This window comes from Ceratotherium simum, chromosome 35 (assembly GCF_057802395.1).
Source record: "Ceratotherium simum simum isolate JZ-2026a chromosome 35, ASM5780239v1, whole genome shotgun sequence".
Lineage (NCBI taxonomy): Eukaryota > Metazoa > Chordata > Mammalia > Perissodactyla > Rhinocerotidae > Ceratotherium > Ceratotherium simum.
In genome coordinates this window covers 12438752-12460825 of record NC_141934.1, presented here as the reverse complement: position 1 = coordinate 12460825, position 22074 = coordinate 12438752, and the positions used below count along the sequence as shown (strand labels likewise).

Genomic DNA, 22074 nt, shown 5'->3' with positions numbered 1-22074 from the left:
TGTGGTATGGTTCTTCCACCTTTAGAATCAAAGATTGAAATGGATATTTGACTAGCCAGAACCAAAATGTAGACCAGCAAAAAGACTAGCAAGGCAGTAATATTTTTCTGTAGAATCTGAGTTTTTTGAAGATGTAGATAGAAGAGTCAAGATTGAACCTGAGTGAGAGAGGACCTCCGAGTTCGTCTGCTCCGATTAGTAATGTTGTGTCTCTATGTATTTTGTCAGTAACCAGATCGGTTTTACTGTGGCTGTTAAAGTTACCATGTACATGTCTGTGCTCGATGCACAAGGCAGGGGCGTGGATAAGAATCCAGAGATGGTGTTTGGTGGCAGATGCGCTTTCTAGGACAGATTTACTTTTCTTATAACCTTGTTTTTTCACTCTAGGATTGTCCTTTCATTGTCTGTATGACCTATGCCTTCCACACTCCAGATAAACTCTGCTTCATCCTGGATCTGATGAACGGTAAGCCACACTTGGGAAGTCTGAGTACACTCAGACACTTCGCAGTGATGTGATATCTTAGCTGCATTAGTCGAGGCAGAGTGGCAGTTTAGATCTTTCAGATGAGGTTCCCCCTGAAGTTTAAGGAAACCTTTTAGTCTTCAATTTTCAGTTAAAATTCATTTTAAAATGTTGATTGCAATTTCCCTCTGGCCCTCCCAATCTCTCCCCAGGAAGTTGCATTTTCTAGAAAAGATTTTCATAAAATACTTACAGTAAAACTCAATTTTCTGGAATGCAGCTGGCCTAGATCTTTAATTAGCTTGTTTCCTGACCCCCAGCGTTTAGAAATGAAATGCTTCATAGTTTAATAATAAAGGCCAAAGACAGAAATGTATTTAAAAACCAACTTCGAAGGACTGACTTAGGGCCAGTACAGATTTTAGCCCGATCGTCTGCATTGTCTAAATCTGCAGTACTGTACATTGATCTTTTAAACTATGCACAATGCCCCTGAGAATGCTGAAAACGTTTTACCTAGAAAGGTAGTTTTCTAATATTAGAAATCGGCATGGTATGTATTCCAAGTATTTTTAGTAACAAGAACTGAAATAAAAAGGCATACGGTTGAACAAATGAAATACCTAGGGTTTTTTGAAGTTTGATTATGTTTTGAGTGTTTGATTTAAAACCAGATCTATCCAACAATATGAAGGAGTTTCACAGACATAAGGGTGAAAGAAGCTGGGCACAGCAGCCTTTAATCTGTATGTTCCTATTTATGTGACTCTCAGAAGAGGCAAAACTAATGGATGGTGCTCCGGAGAGGTGCGAGTAGCGTCGCCTTAGCTAACCAGCCTCTGGGAGCTGAGGCACTGGCTGGGGAGGGCACGGGGACCTTCTGGGATGTTGGAGATCTTCCACGTCTTGAGCTGGTAGTAGGTATGCAAGGATACATGTCTGTGAGAGGGAAGATGCTTATAAAAGCCGGGGCTATAAAGTTGGACACACATTAACTGTTATAGATCAATAGCAGCTTTTCCCTTACAGTTTATAAAACATTCCCTCACCCTGTTGTGGCATTTTCTGTCTCTGTAACTTTAGGCCACGCGACTATTTACTTTTTCCAACATTTTATTACGAAAACTTCAAGTATATAGCAAAGTTGAAGGAATTTCCCTGGGGACACCCAAATAGCCGCCCCTTGGATTTTACCAGTTAAAACTTAACTGTATTTGCTTTGTCAGATATCTATCAGTATGATCAGGGGTCCACCCGATGGCATAGTGGTTAAGTTTGCACACTCCGCGTCAGCAGCCTGGGGTTCGCAGGTTCGGATCCTGGGTGTGGACCTACACACCGCTCATCAAGCCATGCTGTTGTGGCAACCCATATACAAAATAGAGGACGACTGGCACAGATATTCGCTCAGGGACACTCTGCCTCACCAAAAAAAAAAAGATCAACTTATTTATTTATTTATTGTCCACAGAGCCAGTTGCTGAGCCGTCTCCTGGATCGCTGCATAGGTTGATTCAGTTAGTAGACAAGACTTAAGTAATCAGAGCAGAGTAGCTAATCCCTGCCTGTGAGGGTGTGTCTGGGAGCTGTGCCACCAACCTGAGACCAGTGACTTTGTTATATATCGTCCCAGTCATTGCTGCACCCAAGTCTTCTCACTGTCTAAGTTTTCTCTATAATTTTTACACTGTTTTGTCAAACTGCAGAAATCAGAGTAGGCATAGAGAAAAAGCAGAACCATAGTTTACCTTTTTCTGCTGCGTCCTAACTATTTAGGATGACAGCGATTTTTGATTCCTTTACGTTAACACGCTTTGAATTAAATTCAGCATCTCTGATTGCAGGGGGCGATTTGCACTATCACCTTTCACAGCATGGGGTGTTTTCTGAGAAGGAGATGCGGTTCTATGCCACTGAAATCATCCTGGGGCTGGAACACATGCACAACCGGTTTGTCGTCTACAGAGACTTGAAGGTGAGGCTGTTTACAGACCCGCTCTATTTACTGGACCTGTGCAGTAGGTGTTGCAGTCGGGGCCCTTCAGACCTTCCCTTCTCGTTAACTGGATCTTGTCGACTTCCTCATCTTCCCCGATCACGTCTTCATCTGTGGAGGTCGGTCTCCTCCAGACTGTAAACTCTGTTCTAGGAACTCACGTCTGTCCTAGTCGTCACCGTCACCTCAGTGCCTGGTGCAGCTCAGACACTAACTCAAACATTTTCATTGGTTAATTGATGAAAAGCAGGGTAGGAGTTTTTTGGTGCCTTTCATTTTACAATTAGTTGTAATTCACTTAATGTTCACTAAGCAGCTGATTTGGCCATGGCTCTGTGCTAGAACTGGAGATGTACAAGATGAACAAGCGAAGAACATCTGTCTTCCCCGGGGCGTATACAGTGGTGAATCAAGACATCATAACTCATTGGAGGCAGGGCTGCTCAGATGGGGGTGGAGTGGCTGATGGGCCTGCAGAACGTCCTCCAAAGGCCCGTCTCGGAGCTTCATGATGTTTTGAGATTGCCTGAAAAATCGCTAATCGATTTTTAGATCCCTGAACTACATGGCCCCAGACTGCTGTACTTGGGCTTCTGTTCTCTTTAAATCTCACTGGACTTGAAAAAATGCAGTAAGTCTATTCTGAGTTTTTCCATTCCAGATCGTGGTGCTTGGACCAGGGTTCTGTGTGAAGGGTGGAGGTAGGACTTTGCTCAGTACATCTGTGGTAGCACTCATCCAGCCAGCAGGCTGAAGACAGGGATAGGGATAAAGGGACCATGACAAAATGTAGAAATGCTCATGTGAATAGATAAATGTGTAAGTAATAATGAGAAGAAAAATGACAGGAGTGACAGTTTCCCAATAGGATGAGAAGACTCTGGAAGAGTGTGTTTGCCTCCTATCTCAGATTCCTTCTTGAATGAACCCAAGGGGAGACCAGCTGAAATGCACCAATGAAATATACAGCTTGTGTTCCTTTCTCTAAGGAGCTAGGATGTTTTGAATTAGCTTTTAAGTTACCTTCTAAGAATCTAAAATATATTTTATTTTCGAGCATATTATTTTTTTCACAAAATACTTTGTAAATTTTAAAGCTTTCTTCAAGGTTAAAGAATGATTCCCTTAGTTTTTGTATGAACATAAAGCAGAAAAAATGTATTTTCACTGAACTAGAAATAATTAGATACTGGTTAGCACATGACATTTTGTTTCCTCATGGGATTTTTGCAGAAGAATAAAATGCATGCTGAAGGCCCATGAAGTGCTATTGTAATACATTTTAATTTAAATCTGTAACTGGTTTCTCATCATCTTTATGCTGAATTTTTGTTTTCTAAGCTATTTAGTGCACAGTGGTATTATTTAATTTCTATTCAAACTTAATTCTAGTCACTCATGATTATTCATGCTTCATTTTTATAAAGCATGCCATTATTTTTATTTCGAGCAAAACAATAGTTGATCTCCAGCAGAAATATATTATTAAGATGACTGTAATTCAATGTATATTAGAGAGAGGAGCTTTGTTTTCCATGATTATGCCGACTAAATCGAATCTTAATGGATACATTTCATCAGAGTTGTGGTCAAAATTGTATTTGGTCATCTGGTAGGGCCCTATGCTGATGATGTACCAGTAAACAGAAGTGACATTTATCAGGATTAGTGTGGCACTGCAGAATATTTTGATTTCTTAGGCCAGTATTTGTGCATTCTTACAAGATTCCTTTCCGTTCTGTGCTTCGTGGTCGCATTCTCCAAAGTTCTCGTAGTCTGTAGAAGCCAAGAAGCCAGTGGACTCACTCCCTTTGTGGAGAGGCCACTGTCCTGTCTGGCTCGCTCTTCTTGGAGTGAAAAGAACATGCTTGCAACTCTGATGCACTGTGGTCCTAACCCTCCCCTGTTACCTGCCCTGTTTCATTGTCTAATGAGTAGAATCCTTCACTTCTGTCATTACTGCTCTTTCCTGCTGAAGTTAACATGAAAAATACTATTCTCAGTTTATTCACAGTTTGGATGTGATGATATAAGCTAGAATTGGTGTTTAGGAACAGACTGTGGTAAAATAATCAATAAGATACAAGTGCCTGCAGTGTTAGGATTTCTCAAAGCCCGTGTGGCATTCTGGGGACTCTTGAAGACGGTCTTCTCCTTCTCTTTAGCCCGCGAATATCCTCTTGGATGAACACGGACACGTGAGGATATCAGATCTCGGGCTGGCCTGTGATTTTTCCAAAAAGAAGCCGCATGCGAGTGTGTGAGTAGTGCCCTGACTCTGTTCACCGTCATTTTGCTAATGCGACTCGTTTATTCAGTCGGACCCCGACCTGGTCATTTGTTCCCCCAGTTTTTTCTTGCCGGCGGTGATTTCAGTCTGTGATAATGCCGGGTCAGGGAACACCCCGTATCCCGGGGTGCGGGGGAGGAAATGGGAGTGGTGGGCTGCCTCTCGCTGTCTGCGGGGAGCATGGACGGACCTCCACTGTGGCTGCTCAGGGGCAGGGTGGTCTGTGCGAAGGAGAGGGCCCTCAGCAAGACGCCTGAATTCATGCTGGCTGTGTGACCCTGAGTCAGTCAGTTTACCTCTGTGACCCTCAGTCTCTTCGTCTATAAAGTAGAGGTAATAATAAATTCCAGAAAGTTGTCATAAGGAGAGATGACAAAGGCTATGTATCGTGGAAGTTGTAGAAGCAACTTACATCATAGAACTCTCCAGGGAAGGCCCGGAGGTGAAGTTTCTCTCTCCCTCTGCTTTTTCCCTCCTTTTCAAAATGGCTTTTATTTTTCTGGAGAGAAATTAGGAATCCTTTTTATTTTTTAGTTAAAAATACAAATCATCTACTTGCAGTTCAGGCTTTTCACGCAGGTTGTGTGGTTAGATTTGAGTGTTGCATCAGCCCTCTAAATGACCAGGTGGAGGAAACTTCCTGACACCACAGGCCTCGGCCAGCGCCTGACCCTCGGCGGACCCTGAGCTGCTTCTGGCGGTGGCGAGCTTGATCGGAGCATATTGACACTGGGCAAGGACTTCTCTGGACCTGGGGCTGTTAAAATGACAGAGGACTGTCAGGTGGCTCTCCCAGCGCTCTGCGGAAACAGAATGGGATACATACTGGTTTTCATTTCTGTTTCTTTGGTATCAGTTTATCTGGAAAGTAGGGACAGGTGTGTAGTTTGTGGAAAAACAGATGACCTTTGCTTAATTTTTCTTTTTAAACGTATCATTCTTAGCAGTGAGCCTTTTAAATTTACATTTATTATACATCTTGAGCTAACATTCATCGTCGTGTTGCATGATCTTGAAGAAACCCCCAGGAGCCTCATTTTGTGCAGCCGTGCAGAAAAATGACAGACTTTCTGTGGGACTGGAGTAAAGTGGTTCTGAATTGCACTGCTTGACGAGGGACTGCGTTAAATCGGAACTGCCTTTTAAAGCTCTGATCCAGTGTTAATAGTGAATAGCACCATTTCTATAAACATGTTTCTCTCTTTCTACAGAATCTGGGGTAGGGTGATAAAAGCATTAGCATTTTGCCAGCACTTGACAATGATTAGGCCACAACCTGTGGTTGTGTAAGCTTCTCGGAGGGAGTTCATTAGACATTGTTAAGAGAGTCATTTGAATTTTTAATGCCACAGCTATTTGGTATGCTAATTTCTTCAATTTAGTGTAGTCGCAACTGAATAGGAATCCAAGAGCTCATAAGAGTTAATCTTGCAAAGGAATTAACTTTCGGATATGGGGTTATTTATTTTCTTATACGCTTCTTACAGTAATTTGCATGTCAGCTCTGAAAGGTGGGCTGTGCTCAGTGTTTGAACAGCATGTGTAAGGGGATATGATGGGGAAGGTTGGTTTCCATGTTTAAATGACGATAGTGAAGCCACTACTTAAAAAGGATAAATTCACAATGAAATACTACATTTTTAAATCAAGGAGGCATGTTTGGCTAAGAACAAAAGCCCTGGAAACTGTTCAGAAAGTGACTGGTGTGTGGGGTGGTGGTGCCGACAGCCACAGCACTTGTGTCATGAGCTGAACATCACTGTCCCAGGCATGCGTGGCTAGCTGCTTTGAACCTGTTGTTATCTTCACAGAGACCCCCTACGTCATAGGTATAATTATCTACTTTTTATGGCACGGAAACTGAGGTTCAGAGAAATTAAGTGACTTGAACAAGGTCACTTGCCTGGCACATTGTGGGGCTAGAATTAAAGTCCAGTTCTGTCTGACCCCCAAGCTTGTGCTCTTTACACTAAGTGCGCAAACTCCCCGAGGCTTTGAAATGATCAACTTAGTACTAGAGTAAAGATTTGGGGCCAGAATTTCCGCCTAGACCTGGTTCCTCAGGTCTTTTCAGAGCTGCAGGTGTGATCCTGGGACTTCGTCTGGCGTGGGCTCATCTGCAGAGCAGCATGTGGTTGAGATTCCTGATGTGAGTTCATTTAATGATGGAATCAAGTGATCGTAAACTGAAAGTTAACTGTGGAGTAGCCATGAATAATGAAAAAAACCCCTTTGGACTTGAGCAGATCGTCAGTAACTAACTTGAGTACCAGCTTACTGTATCAAAGAACACAAAGCCGTGTCTCGAGTCACAGTGTCTGCAGACATTCAGGTGCTCTCGCAGTGTGAACAGTAGTACGGAGCTTCAGTGGGAAACGTCGGGACGCACTAGTGACCGCCGTGTGGGCAGAATCAGGACCCCACAGTGGCAGCAATCCGGAGTTCTGCTTTTACGGTGTCCACTGTGAGCTCAGAGACCTGATCTGCATTAACCTCTTGTAATTATCCTTGTCGATATCTTCCCATTCCACAGTCGGGTTTTGATTTGAGAATCCCTGGTTAAAAGGTCACCGCAGAGATTTTCCCCGGCACTACTGAAATTTAACCTTCCCGGAAAATGGTTTGGCTGCCCCTCAGAGAAATCTCCCATGCTCTCGGCGCGGCTCCATGACCTTATGCTGTCAGACTCTGGGTGCTGGATGGAGGAGCTTTTCTGAGGCCTGGCCCAGCGCCCATTTTCACTGTTTGAGAAAAGGCTTTCAAAGTAGAACTCTTAGACAGATGGCACTGGGCCCAATGCTGATCCAGGATTGTTCATGATCTGGGATCACTTTTCTGAGCAGATTCTCGCTGTTTCTGAATATAAGTAAATTCAAAATGATTATAATAAAATAAGAATAGAGATTAAAATCCCTAACGTGGATTGAGTTCTTATGTGCCAGCACTATTTTAAGTCTATTGCATATGTGTAATCCTCACGGCCACCCTGTGGGGTGCAGGTGTGATCTCACCACCCATTTTATCATTGACGGATGGAAACGTTGGAGGATGTACAGATAGGGCTTTTTGTGGGGCCCTTTCAGGCCCTGTCTTTGAAAGCTCCCTGTGAGCCACCTCTCACTCTTCGAGATGGAGCAGTGCGTGCTCAGCTCCTTAAGAAAGGGTGGGGAATTGGAATGGAAAAGAACTTAGAGTTGCAGATACTGCAAATTATTCATAAAATGGTTGTCCCCCCAAGTGATTTTTCTCAACTTCCTGCAAATTGTCTTCACGTTTGCTTGGCTGAGTCCTTTGACCTGTCAGCATCTTTTAAAACCTGACACGGGATTTCTCCATCTTACATACCTATTGGCTTGTGCCCCCACTTCTTCCCCACTCTCCTGGGGACTGTCACCAACTGTGTAGGTGGGGGCTGCTTCCTAGGCATGTGCGAGGACAGGTCCTCAGCACGGGCGGGTGACGCCACAGCGGAGTGCACGTCCCCATCCCTTCAAGGTCCATCGTGCCACAGTGTAGTCTCCTGTTCATCGTCCCCAGCTCCACACATTTCCTCACAAGAGCTCTGGAACAGGCAGACCTTGAGCTCTTCCTAGCTGTGGTGGAGAAAGACTAATGAGATTTCAGATTTCACCTCCGAGACTACGAGACTGTGGAGCTCGCAGTTTTCATGTTTATTTCGTATGGTAATTTATTTATATTAATTCCTATGCTAATTAGGCCGGAAAGGTGGTTTTCCCATTGGGCGTTGGATGAATCGTTCTTGTGGAAGCACCATCGTCCTTGCCCCCTTGTTCACAGTTGCTGCCATTTCGTGAATGATGCCCAGACCTCTGATGAGCTGTTATGTCTCCTCAGGTGGGCATGTCTGCTAACTGCATGTACACTGTCTTCTCCCTAGGGGCACCCATGGGTACATGGCTCCCGAGGTGCTGCAGAAGGGGACGGCGTATGACAGCAGTGCCGACTGGTTCTCCCTGGGATGCATGCTTTTCAAACTCCTGAGAGGGTAAGCCAACTACATCCTTTTAGTACTATCACCATGGCTTGTACTTGGACGAAAATCCAGACTATTTAGATGTTATTCGGCCCTAAAATTATTCTAGATCACACAGTGATCTTTAAGCCACATGCTAATCAAGACGATGACCATGGCTTTTTCTGCCTTATAAAAGCGAGAGCGTCTTTCCCATAGCTTATAGAAAAGCTTGTAGTTTGGTATTTTTGTTCTGTGCCATGTAGGAATTACATCACATTTAGACCTAAAATAAGACAGCATTGAAATATTTCCATTGATAAACTTTGTTTTGGGAATAAATGTTCTTTTAAAATGTGGATAATTAAGGAAGGTAGGATAATGTTTTTATTGATTGATTGCAAAATTGATGACTCATAACTGTCTTATGAGCTTAAAGCATTTTGAGGGTTACTAAAAAGGATGGAGACTCAAAATGAACCCATTTTAAAAGTGCGCATTTATTTGTAAACACGCTGAAATTGATTTGTGTTTTAAATTAATTTGTGTTATACTTGACTTTTAGTTCTAAACTACCAATGATGAAATAGAGTGGAAAGATTATGCAATGAAAACACTCTCAAAATATGTTCTCATACTGAACACTTAACAATTATAATTAATAGTTCCATTAATTTTAAGAATTTTTAGCCAATGTTAATGGAGGTCTTAAGTTTTTTAAATATGTTTTTGATTATTCTTCATTCACAAAGATACAAAAAGCACTTAACATAAAAATTTCCAAGTCAAGATTATCCCTCTCATATTTCTCCTGTGAACACAGGCCTGGGAGTTTGCTAAGCTTTTCACATGTCCGTTGGAAAGCCTTGCTGAGCGCCTGTGCATCTTCTTACCTTCAGCACATTCTGAAAAGAGGCTGGATTCCATATCCTCCCCTAAAACTAGGTTCGAAGCATCCTTGCTGCTTCCTCAGGACTCTGATAAGCAGGTGGTTCTTTGCTTACCGTATTCACGTGGGGACTAAGATTGGATTATTGCTTAGAAAGTCGGGTCCTGTTGGTCCTTAATTGAATCATTGTATTTGTGGAGCCTGGATGGCCTTAATTCGCGTCGTCAGACCAGCTGACCTAATTAGAGAGTTTCTGCAAGACAGACCAGAGAAAACTACGTCCCACCTGAGATGTCCTTCCAGCTGGTGGGGTCGCTGCATGCATGGCGAGCACGTGGAGACACCCCATGGGTCTTTGTGGGGGTCTCCGCTGCAGATGGGGTTGGAGATACAGAATCTCACTTGGAGAATTTCGAGATGATAAAAAACTCTGTGCAACAGCTCACCTGTTTAGTGCGTTAACTCAAGAGTCAGAAATCAACACTAAGACGTAACAGGGAAACCTGCAAACCTGTCCATTTAGGGCTTTGCTTCTTTATTTTATTTTATTTTGTTATTCTGTTTATAATAATTTCCGTGCATATGGATTGGGGACAATCTGGTGTAACACTGTTTTTAAAACATTCTGGGGGGCCGGCCCCGGTGGCGCAACGGTTAAGTGCTTGACGGCCCAGGGTTCACTGGTTCAGATCCTGGGCGTGCACCGACACACCACGTGTCAAGCCATGCTGTGGCGGCGCCCCGTATAAAGTAGAAGAAGATGGGCACAGATGTTAGCCCAGGGCCGATCTTCCTCAGCAAAAAGAGGATGATTGGCAACGGATGTTAGCTCGGGGCTGATCTTCCTCAGCAAGAAAAGAGGAGGATTGGCATTGGATGTTAGCTCAGGGCTGATCTTCCTCATAAAAACAAAACAAAACAAAATTCTGAAAATTTGTTTAATTATTAACTCTATGCCAGCAGTGTGATTTGTGGCTGATAAAGTGAATTCAGTCTTGTTTGGCCATAATTCAAGTGTGGAGTACTGCATTGGAAGATCTCAATTCCTTTGTGAAGTCTTTGATGAGGCTCTGTTGAAGCATTGCGTTCAACGTGGCTCCTGTTGAAAGGAGTCTTGGCCAACGGGGAGACCTCCAGAGGATGGTCATGAGGAGGGGATGGGCTGGAGGAGAGGAGATGGTGAAAAGAGCTAGGAATCATGGCTCCTGTGGAAAGTACAGAGCTTAGGGCAGCCTGATGATGGGCTCCAGGGGTTGGAAGGCCCATCTTAGCCAAGGGCTTCCATTCATGCCGTCTAGCTCCAGAGAGCAGGCATTTTAAGGAAGGAAAAGTTGTCCGTTTGACACAAGAGTGTCCATTCAAGCGTTTGAGTTACCCAGTGAAGGAGTGTTCTGCCTCAGAGATAGCAAGCTCCCTGTCACTGTCTGGTGACCATCTATTGAGGCTGAAATACAAAGAATCCTTCCAGTGTAGCGTAGGTAGGATTGGATGAATCTTCCCTCCTAAGATTTATGGTCTTACGCCATTGTTTCTATTCCTGGTTCAAAAGTCATTCACGGGAAAGGATATAGCGCTAAAACCAAAGAGCAGGGAACTGTTGTTTGACTTAAGTGATTTAAATTAAATTTGGTGAGCGTGTGTTGAGTACCTACAGTATGCAAGAGACTGTGCTGGATGCTCTGGGGGAAGGAAGGAAGGAAAGGCGAGCGAGAGGAGGAGGAAGGAAGCCACATGCAGTTCTTAAGGACCTTGGGAGAGAGTAGGTAGATACAGAGGACCGTGAGCCAGGGGTGCTCACTCACACGGTAGCAGTGTGCTGGGGAGCACAGAAATGGGAAAACCAGTTCTAACTTGGGAGGGTAGAGTCGACTTCACGTGGGGGATGGTATATGAAGTAGACTTTGAAAGATGGATAGAATGGCAACATGAAGACTCGGGGCAGGGATAAGCCTGTTTTCTACGTGGAGGGGACAATACGGAGCAGGCTGTCTTTCCACGTCAGTGACCCGTGAGTGGCGGGTCAGCTGTTTGTCAAGAGGGGAGGGTGTGCTGAGAAAGGAGGTCGAGAAGATTGGGGTCAGGACTGGGGAGAACCTAGAACTCCGTGCTGTGGAGTTGGGGCTTTGTTCTCGAGGCCCCAGGACTGCAGGCTTTTAAGCAGAGGAAGGGCGTAGTTAGGTTGTTTTTCAGTAAGAGGGTTGTGGCACAAGCATGGCGCATGGAGGGACAGAGACAGGAGAGTAAGACCCCGGGCAGAAGGCAGTGAGCACTTGGTTGAGCCCCGCGGTACTGGGACAGAAAGGAGGCACTGAGTTAATGTTAATAGTTGGAGTCCATAACACTACAGTGAGTTTTGAGTTTTTTCTTTTTTTTTTTTTGATGGACGCTCGGATATGGAAGGATAGGAGGCAGAGATTGTGCTGGTTTAGAGTCAAGGTAATTGAGGGGATGGTGATATCGTTACCAAAATCAGTGGTTGTAAAGTGTCAACAGTTCATATTAAACTAATGCTTATTGAGGAGGCTTCAGAAACTAAACACCGTCATGGGGTCTGCAGGAGATGGGGCTGTGCACAGGAGCCTTCATCCTCTCAGGGGTAAACGAATGGATAATGTCACCTGTCCCCTTCCTTGCAAGGTTGCATGTGGGAGAACCTTGAAAAATGTGTGCAGAAGCATCCTGTAGTTTTCATATGCCGCATAGAAGAGAGCGGCGAGCAGCTGTCTTTCTCAGGCACAAGGGGCCTAAGAAAATAAAACAAGCAGAGTGGGAGAGTGAGGGGTCAGAGCACCAGGCTGCGGGCCTCCTGGGCGCAGGCTCGGGGAGCAGCCTGTCCCCTGTGCATCTTGGCGCTCTCACAGGGCAGCCACAGTGTCAGTCCTTGTAGAACAAGCCAGATGCCGTGCCAGCCACTCCCCAGTGCTCCTCCCCAACCCTGGGGACGCTCAGCAATGCCTGAAGACATTTTTGGTTGTCACGACCCCGGGAGGGGCTGCTACTGGCATCCAGCAGGTAGGGGCCAGGGATGCCACTCAGCATCCTACAGTGCACAGGATAGCCCCACGCTGCCCCCACAAAGAATCACCCAGCCCAGAAGGGCCGCAGTGCCAAGAATGAGAAACCACTCTGGAGCGTCTTCTCCTCCTTCCCACCGCTGTGCAGTGGGGTTGAACCAGGGTCCCCAAGGGTCCTTTCGCTTCTGTCTTCTGTGACCAAGTACTTGTTGCAGTGACCAGTGGGTCGCATTGCTTCTGCTGAAACACTTCTCCACACCCTTAGTTTTATCTTGACACCATAGAAGAATACCTCAAGGCCTGAGGGGAAGGAATCTGGATGTGAGGAAGTTGTCCAGGCTTGACAGCGTGTTTTGCATTCCTGGACTGATGGACCAAACCGTTCAGAGGCCGTGTGTGTGGGTGCTCGTTACTACCCCCACTTCAAATGACGTGGTCACATATTTAAGAGCATGTGTGTATGAAGATGTGCCGAGCTGCAAATGTGCGGAATTGCCATCATGGTCCTCAGCCTGGATTTCGGATGTCTGTTATGGAAAAGAACTGATGTGACAGTAGCCTTGATCTTAAGCTTGTCACCATTGATTGTCTATCCCTGAAGATGTCAGATGGGAAGAGCCTGCGTGGTGGTCTGGGGAGAGCTGGGCTCTGCCTGAGGGTGTTGAGTTTTTTCCATGTAGAGAAAAAGGAATGTTTATAAATATTTTGGCAGCTATTGGCTTAGGTTCAAAACACAGATTTGATGTAACATGTAATCTTCCTGGTATTCTAAAATTAATTTTTGATGTAAGAGTTTTTAAACACATGTAATTATCAACATATTGTTTTCAAACTCATTGTTTCACTGTGAATGTGATATCTCTAATGTGGTGTGTGTGTGTGTGTTTTTCCCCATCATTTATCATGTCTTGAACGATTTCCCAACTCATTTGGGAGAAATTTGCCGCTCTCCCACTCGATCTGTAATTCAAAAGCCACATCTGACGGCTGCACATGTCAGCTCTATTCCCATAACATTCTCTGCTGCAGCCGGAAGGTTGCATGTGCTGTTGGGAGAGCTTGGCTCGCGTCGTGAGCTGTTGACAGGCCTGTGACTGTCTCCTGTTTCAGGCGGTTGCAGGAGGGAGCAGCTGTATCACAGGACCTGCGAGCACCACGCGCCTCGCTCAGAATGGAGATTATTGCTCTCGTAGGTTTTCTTTAACATTTTCCAAAATAGAAACAGATTCTTTGGTTTTGTTCACAAAGAATAATCAAGAAGCCATTGGAAACAGATGTGCATCAAGATTTTTTCACTTGAAAGACCAAACTTTCTCAACACTGCAGCACAGAATTGAATAGCTACAAAGCATTTCCGATAATTTCTTATTGAGTCGGACACGGAATAGCTATATTTATAAAATGGGGTTTGTAGGGACAGGGCCCATGTGCTGGAAATGTTTTTGGCACCACTAACTTTAACTCTATGAGCCTCCCTCTGGTTTCATGAAAGACTTTTTAAATTTAGCACAGAGCATTTCTGTCAGAACACAGCACAGCCCTTCCCTTCCAGCTTCAGACGCAGGCGAGCACACGAGGGTCGAGGGCGGGCGTGGGAGCCTCTGGCATTGCACACAGCAGCCAAAGCGCAAGGATTTGCCCAAACACAGGATCTTCACGTAAATCCCCTTCTATATGTTAAGGAACTTTGTGAGGTGGAAACAGCTAGGTGTCAAGCAGAGAGACTAAGGTTTTAGTAAGATTTCATGAACTTTTATTCCTTTTCTCTCATACCATGAACATGTTAATATCTCTGTGTGTTTTGCGTAACAGTGATTCAAGTATAATACTTTTTAAAAATTATATCTTATGGGGCCGGCCTGGTGGTGCAGCACTTAAGTGTGTGCACTCTGCTGCAGCTACCCGGGTTTTTAGGTGCGGAACCCTGGACGCGCACTGACACACCGCTTGTCAGGCCATGCTGTGGCGGCGTCCCATATAGAGTAGAGGAAGATGGGCACGGATGTTAGCCCAGGGCTGGTCTTCTTCAGCAAAAAGAGGAGGATTGTCAAAAGATGTTAGCTCAGGGTTGATCTTCCTCACCAAAAATAAATAAATAAACAAGTAAATAAAATAAAATAAAAATTATATCTTATAAATAACAAATAGATATTGGTTTGTTGTCATATCCTATTTGCTTTTTTAAAATGTACTTAGCATTTTTTTTTTTATTTTGGTGAGGAAGATTGTTCCTGAGCTAACATCTGTGCCCATCTTCCTCTATTTTGTATGTGGGACGCCGGCACAGCATGGCTTGGTGAGCGGTGTATAGGTCTGTGCCTGGGATCCGAACTGGCAAACCCCGGGCTGCTAAAGTGGAGCATGCAAACTTAAGCACTATACCACCATGCCGGCTCCCTTATTTGCTTTTTAAAAAATGCAGTAATTTTACATTTTTCTCTTTGGAAACAATTAGGGTGAAAAGAATATTTCCAATCAAAATCTATTTTGAAAATTAGCATATGTTTGCTTGGTACTAATTCACCTTGTTGAGATTCTTTTTTTTCCAAATTAATGCTTTCAAGGGATGAAAATTACTTTGTATTTCATTGCATGATAAGAAAGAAAATAAAGCGTTAGAGTGCCCTCTTTTGTACAAAAGGAAAATTAAATGATTTAAGGCCATAAATGCTCTGAGATGTCTTCAAGGAATGTTTCAGTGCATAACTTAGCTAATGCAGTAAGGTGGGCAAATCAGTAGCAGTGAGTAGCAGTGCAAGGATGGGGAGAATTTTAGTTCTTTTTTCCAAATCACATTGATTTATGTGTTCAACATTCTAATCCATTTTATAGTTAACTTTTTGTGTGTGTGTGTGTTTGTGAGGAAGATCAGCCCTGAGCTAACGTCCATGCTAATCCTCCTCTTTTTGCTGAGGAAGACCAGCTCTGCGCTAACATCTATTGCCAATCCCCCTCCTTTTTTTCCCCAAAGCCCCAGTAGATAGTTGTATGTCATAGTTGCACATCTTTCTAGTTGCTGTATGTGGGACGCGGCCTCAGCATGGCCGGACAAGCCGTGCGTCGGTGTGTGCCGGGGATCCGAACCCGGGCCGCCAGTAGCGGAGCGTGCTCACTTAACCGCTAAGCCATGGGGCTGGCCCCTATAGTTAACTTTTAAATATTTTACATAATATCTTGCCTCAGAGGTTATATATGCCTTATAAATAAATCTACAGGGCTACTCATTTTACAGGTATATCTCACTATAAGAAATCACAATCATATATATCCCTTCTTTAATTTTCAAATAAATAAACAAGGCTGTGGTTTGCTAATTTGTATGTTTAATAGTCTCTTTTAATGATAAGATTTCCTTTAAAAGCCAGCTTCTCCAGAGTTTTAAAAACATGGTAAAGAGTAAGAATAATTTGTTTTACATAGTTTATCAAGCAGACATTCATTTTAGCAATGATCACTCTATTAGATACCTACTGTATACTGCCATTGTCTTGCCTACTAGTGGATACGTCATTTTGGTGGTTCTCTCACCGTTTCTGTGAAGTACCGGCCTTATGCCCATTTTACAGATGAAGACATTGATTTTGAAGGTTTATGTGACTGGTGATCAGCCAGTGAACAGCCAAGTCACAACTTGAACCCAGGTTTTCTGACTCTTGAATCTGGGGTCTTGTTATGAGAGGTTCGGGGATTCGATCAGAGACGTAAAAGACACTTTCCACTCCAAACAAATGGACTGAAGGTATATTTTATTATATAGAGGATAGTAAAGGCAATAGTCCGCAAACAGATCTGAATAGGTCAAATAATAAGAGGGAAAAAACACCAGCTCGACTGGAAAGGGAAAACATCCACATTGGCTGAGATAGCAGCAGATTCGAATAGGTCATATAATAAGAGGGAAAAACATCAGATCAATCGGAAAGGGAAACACCAGATCGACTGAAGGGAAATGACACAAATCAACCGGAAAGAGAAACACCAGGTTGACCGAAAAGAGAACACATCAAATCAGTTACTTCACAGTAAATCAGTTACTCACAACATCCACGCCCCACTGCCAGGAGAGTCCTGTCAATCGACACGGCTGGGCAAGGATCACATGTCCTGGGCAAGGCGTCCCTTCCACAGGTGGAACTCTCACCGGGTCTTAGTCTCCAGCAGTTTATATAAGCAGTTTCAGAGTTTACAGAGCAAGCATTCAGTGTTCCCACGCACAAATGGTTATCAGTGGCGTACGTGCACTGAGCCCCTTGGCTAACGTCCCAGCCCAGTGGTTGTGTACGTGCATTGTTTTCTTTGGTTATCGTCTTAGCCCGGCACAGATGGCCAGTCCATCCCGTGCTACGACGCTCCAAGAGCCTTGAAATGTTACAACTTGCAACTCTCTCCGTGGGAGAAGGGCCAGTTCCCGGGAAAAGGCCAGTTTCCACCACGCAGAAAGCAGCTTTTATATTTCTTTTTGTGCTGGTGGCTGTAGGTCAATGGAGCGGCCAGACATGGCTGTACTCATGTCAAGACAGGTCTCCTTAAGTAAAACATGAGTGATCAGCTCTCAGATCCCTGGAGGGTCTGGGGGCACAGGGTTAGTTTTATATCTGTTATTGTCAAAGAAATATGTTGCTTAAAATCACTGGTTTCTAGAGGGGAAGTGTGTTCGTCTCCGTCATGTTTTTGGTTTCAAGTTCTTGGGGTTTTTTGAGGGACTATTATCCATCTTTCTAAAAAAATAAAGTTGTATGCAAGTTACTGTTATCTCAAACACTAATGTGGCAAATGTCATATAAATGACTTTCATTTTCTTGACTACCTGTTGGCTAATTATTTTTTTCTAATGATATTTTAAAATATCACTTGGAATATGTTTCTAAAGCCTATTTTAGTGCCATGATTTCACAGATGTAAGCAGCAGGCAGTTCAAGTAAGACATAATTCTTGCTCTTTTGGGATCTAACATATCTGATCGTCAGGTTTTCTCTGGAAATGATAAATGTCTATGGCTTTTGTATTTCTATAGTTTTGAATGAACAGCGACAGAACACAGTACGTTACCTAAATAGTAGTGACTGGTATGTAAGTTACATGATACCATCTTGTAATAGAATGTTTTTTATTTCTACAGCCACAGCCCTTTCAGACAACATAAAACCAAAGATAAGCATGAGATAGACCGAATGACGCTCACCGTGGTAAGGAGATAAAAACTCTATTTGCATTATAATTTTCATGTTTCGTTCCATTACAACGAGTGTAGAAAATTGCTTTCCTAAAATAAAGTGAAGATACAATGCCTAGAAGCATTTCTAAAAGAAAAATGAATGGAAATAGATGCCAAGGTAAAAATCAAGATTTGCTAACCAATAGCAAGAGAAAGATAGAGAAAATCGAGAACAAGACTAAAGGAATCAAATAAAGGGAAAATTACTGAGCCGCAGAAGAGCAAGGAGGCCTGTGATTCTTCTGTCCTGGCCACAGCCTGTTGATTAACTTTGAAAATGATTAGTAACCATTTTGTTTCTTTCAAGTAAATATTCATGATGAATTTGCAATTTTTAAGACTATCCTTATCCAAGAAATGGCCTCTAAATCTGGCAGTGTGTGAGGACACTGTTTCCATGAATGCATTTTTGAAACTGTATTCTTTTTTCCCCCCAGAATGTGGAACTTCCAGACACCTTCTCCCCTGAACTGAAGTCCCTTCTGGAGAGCTTGCTCCAGAGAGACGTTAGTAAGCGGCTCGGCTGTCACGGTGGCGGGTAGGCTGTTGTTTCTGCCTCGTAACTTTACTGGAAAGCAAAACGGTTATTTTCAATATATCAAAAATCATTCCTAGTCTTTAAAAATCTTCCATCTCAATCCAAGAGAGAAAAAAATGACATGGGAAATAGATGTATATTGTCCTATGTGTTCTATAATTAACAAGTTGAAGGAGTCACTAACTTTTTAACTTGAAAAATCAATCTTGTAGATGATGGAAATGAACTCTGGTATTGCGTAGTCCGTTAACTTTTAGTAATGATTATATTTGCAGTTTAATAGTCTGATCTGGTTCTCACATATTTTCTCTCATGCGAAACTAACTGCATCTTATACATGCTTTCTATCCACTGCCCCCTCTGCTAAAACAAAAACAAAAACAAAAACAAAATCCCAGACAGTAATACCTGGAAAGCTTCTAGAAAAGGACTTAAGACAGATCTTCTCCTATTTTAACTCATGTATGTATGTCATATATGTGTGTATGCATGTGTTTTTAGAGTAGCATATGTGTGTGTATTATATCTATATATTATATGTATATTATATAGATAGCTAAAGAATGTGCTTTATGCATATTTCCTTGTTTATTAATTTGAGAAATTACCTATTCCTGCTATAATAGGTGCAGATTTAGCTTACTTATTACTCTCTATATAGCCTTCCCTTTCCACGGCCTCTCAAAAGAATTGAAACACTATTTTTGGTTCCTCCCTTGCTGAACCTTTATAGCTTTAAATTCTGTACTTACTCAGTTGTGCCTTGTTCCTCAACTATACATAGTTTCTCTTGTACTTTATAAAGGAGGGTTTGGCCATTCCTGTCTTGCATTGTCATCTGTCATCTTCTCTCCCACTGCTTAGTTTCTGTCATTGTTAATTTTTATTTTTACCTTGTCAAGTTGATACTGTTTACTCCCTAGTCTGGGATCATAGTCAATCTTTGTGCTTTGCACATAGGCTGATTTCAGAAGTTGCAAATGAAGAAGCAGTGTTTATACTATATGGCGACATAAGTGTATGTAGTTTTTTATGTAGTTTCTACATAGCCTGGTAAAAATCCTAAGTTTTATATATATATGGGATATATATGTGTGTGTGTGTATATTTATATATATGTTTTATATATGAAAAGATAACATTACAGCTGTGGACTCCATTTTCTTTGAATCTGCCGTTTACCTGATCCCATCACTTCTGCTTTTTATGCGCCCCCACCCCCAACCCTTTAGCTGGAGCGTGTTCTCCTATGAGAACATGAGAGAGGGAGTGTGGGGGTAAACCTTCTGTGTTCCTGCATATCCAGAATGTCTTCCTGCAGTCCTCAAACGTGACTGGTGTTTTGGCTGGATATAGAATTCTTTTTTTTTTTAAATAAAGTCTGCATTTATTTATTTATTATTTTTCCTTTTTCCCCCCAAAGCCCCAGCAGATAGTTGTATGTCATAGCTGCACATCCTTCTAGTTGCTGCATGTGGGACGCGGCCTCAGCATGGCCAGAGAAGCGGTGCGTTGGTGCAAACCTGGTATCCGAACCCGGGCCGCCTGCAGCAGAGCGCCCGCACTCAACCGCTAAGCCCCGGGGCCGGCCCTGGATATAGAATTCTAAATGGATACTAATTTCCCCCAGAGCCTTGAAGACGTTGCTTTACTGTGTCCGAGTGAACAGTCAGGGCTGGTCGTAGAGCTCAGGTGTCACTCAGGACGTCAGGCTCTCAGAGCCCCTGTCACCCGGAAGACTCCTGCTCTTTGGCTTGGGGAGACTCGACTTATTTGACATCTCCTCTCCTCCTTCTCCTTGGTTGGCTCTTAGAACTCGCGTTGGGTGGACGTTGGCATTTCTAGAATGGTCATCTACGCTCCTCACCGTCAGCATTACCTGTATCTTTGCTTGGATTCTGTTTTACTTTCTGATAGCTTAATTTTCCACCCCTTGTACTGATCACCCTTAAAAATCTTTAGCAGGCTTAGTTTCTTAAAAGTAGAACCTTTCATAGGTCTCCCCCCCATTAGAATAAACACCTAGCTGCAGGTGCTCAGGGGAAGAAAGTGCAGGGTGTGTGCACGCGTGTGGAGGGTCTGTGCACAGAGTGCGGGCAGTGTTCCGTCTTCAGCCCGTGCCTCCCCCGCCCCCAGCCCCTCGCCCCCGCCTCGCACTGTGATGAGCTGGAGCTCGGCATCTCTGGCCCCAGGGCAGCGGCTCTGCCACTTTTTGCCGTCAGTCACTGTTCCTCTGTCCACTCCCGTCTTGTCTGCTGATGGTCATCTGCCCCTCTCTTCGTGCTGGATTTATGTCTCCTCATTCCTCTTCCATGATTTTAGTGACTTTGGGGAAGGAGCGAAGTCACCTGCCTGTGCTCAGTCACTGACTTGAACCAGAAGTCTTCTCCCTGGGATATTTTTAGTTGCTTGGATATACATACATGCAAGCAAACTTCTCATTAGCCTAGCACATTTAACATGTAGACGGTGAGAGGCACAAAATGGAACAGAATAAATCACCGGAGCGTTGGTGGTGTAGTTGCAAAGGGGCACACTTTGACTTGGCTTTCCTTCATTCATTCCATAAATATTTAGTGAGCCCCCGAGCGCCAGACACTCCTAAGGGCTGGGCTGAGGCAGTGCGCAGGTAGACACGGCCCCGCCTTCTTGTGCTTACGTGGGGGTGGGGGGATGACATTATAGAAACAGGCAGAGAAGTGAGATGGCGACGGGAGGGAGTGAGGTGAACAGGGCAGTGCGGTGCCTGAGCCGCCAGCCCTGTGAGGAGGGTGGGGAGGAACACTCCAGGCACAGCGGCCGTGAGGGCAGGGCTCTGGGGTGGAATAAGCTTCCACGATTCCGAAAAGCAAGAAGGAGGGAGAGGTCAAGCCAGGTCGGCGAGCTGGCGGGCTCCGGCAGGTTCCACGTGCCACGGGAGGCCTCTGCCGAGTCTGGAGCAGGGGAGTGGGAAGATCACTGAACGGGAGATTTGGGCGCTGGGCGGAGTGGGTGGGCTGCGCTGCAGGGGCCAGAGTGGAGGCTGGGGGTCAGGCGGCAGTTAGAGCGGTTCAGGTGAGCGGTGACAGTGGCCTGGGTGGTGGGTGGGCGCGTGGACGCAGTGCAGGGCATGTAACATCCCCTCCACGATCAAAGGCACCACCTCCCCTCCTGGGCATCGCCCTGAGGATCTGAGGTGGTAGGAGGGGCTCAGGCCCGGGACTTGCCGAGGGAACAGAAGAGTCGGGGGTGGTCCTGGCTTGTTGGCCCGAGGCAGCAAGGTGTGGGAGGGAAATCAGGAGTTCCGCTGTAGAGCTTCCAAGCTCTTCCAAGTGGAGAGCTCGAGGAAGCGCTTGGATATGTGGGCCTCGCCTGGGATATATATAGATTCAGGGGTCATCTGCAAGTACAGGGCACTTGAAGGCCCAGGCAGGGTGGCATCACCCAGGGAGTGATTGCAGAGGAAGGGGGCGGAGAACCAGCCCTGGGGGTCAGGGGTGGCCGAGAATCACTGTGGGGGTGCTGGGAACGTGCGTGACCCTGACGCGGGCTGTCCTCAAAGTACACGACTTCTTCTGTTCTGCATCAACTGAGATTGAATGGTGGTCTCCAGGAAAACTTGTTTCTTCAATTTACAAAGGGATTTGGCACGCACCATAATATAAGATTTCTACTTTGCTTCTCAGTAAATATTTGGTGCTTCATATTCCT

General features: G+C 44.4%; 1 protein-coding gene across 5 annotated transcripts in view; it reads left to right on the top strand.

Annotated features, from left to right (window-relative positions):
• Nucleotides 1–22074, top strand: part of GRK3 (G protein-coupled receptor kinase 3) — a 124424-nt gene that overhangs the window by 84748 nt on the left and 17602 nt on the right. For all 5 annotated transcript variants that reach the window (XR_015549964.1, XM_087424036.1, XM_087424037.1 and 2 more), the window contains 6 exons: nucleotides 391–469; nucleotides 2314–2444; nucleotides 4631–4725; nucleotides 8654–8761; nucleotides 17751–17817; nucleotides 18284–18384. Coding sequence is in view for 4 of the 5 variants with exons in the window: in XM_087424036.1 (XP_087280162.1) it covers nucleotides 391–469; nucleotides 2314–2444; nucleotides 4631–4725; nucleotides 8654–8761; nucleotides 17751–17817; nucleotides 18284–18384 (581 nt within the window). In the remaining variant the exon portion in view is untranslated. The remainder of the gene's footprint in view (nucleotides 1–390; nucleotides 470–2313; nucleotides 2445–4630; nucleotides 4726–8653; nucleotides 8762–17750; nucleotides 17818–18283; nucleotides 18385–22074) is intronic.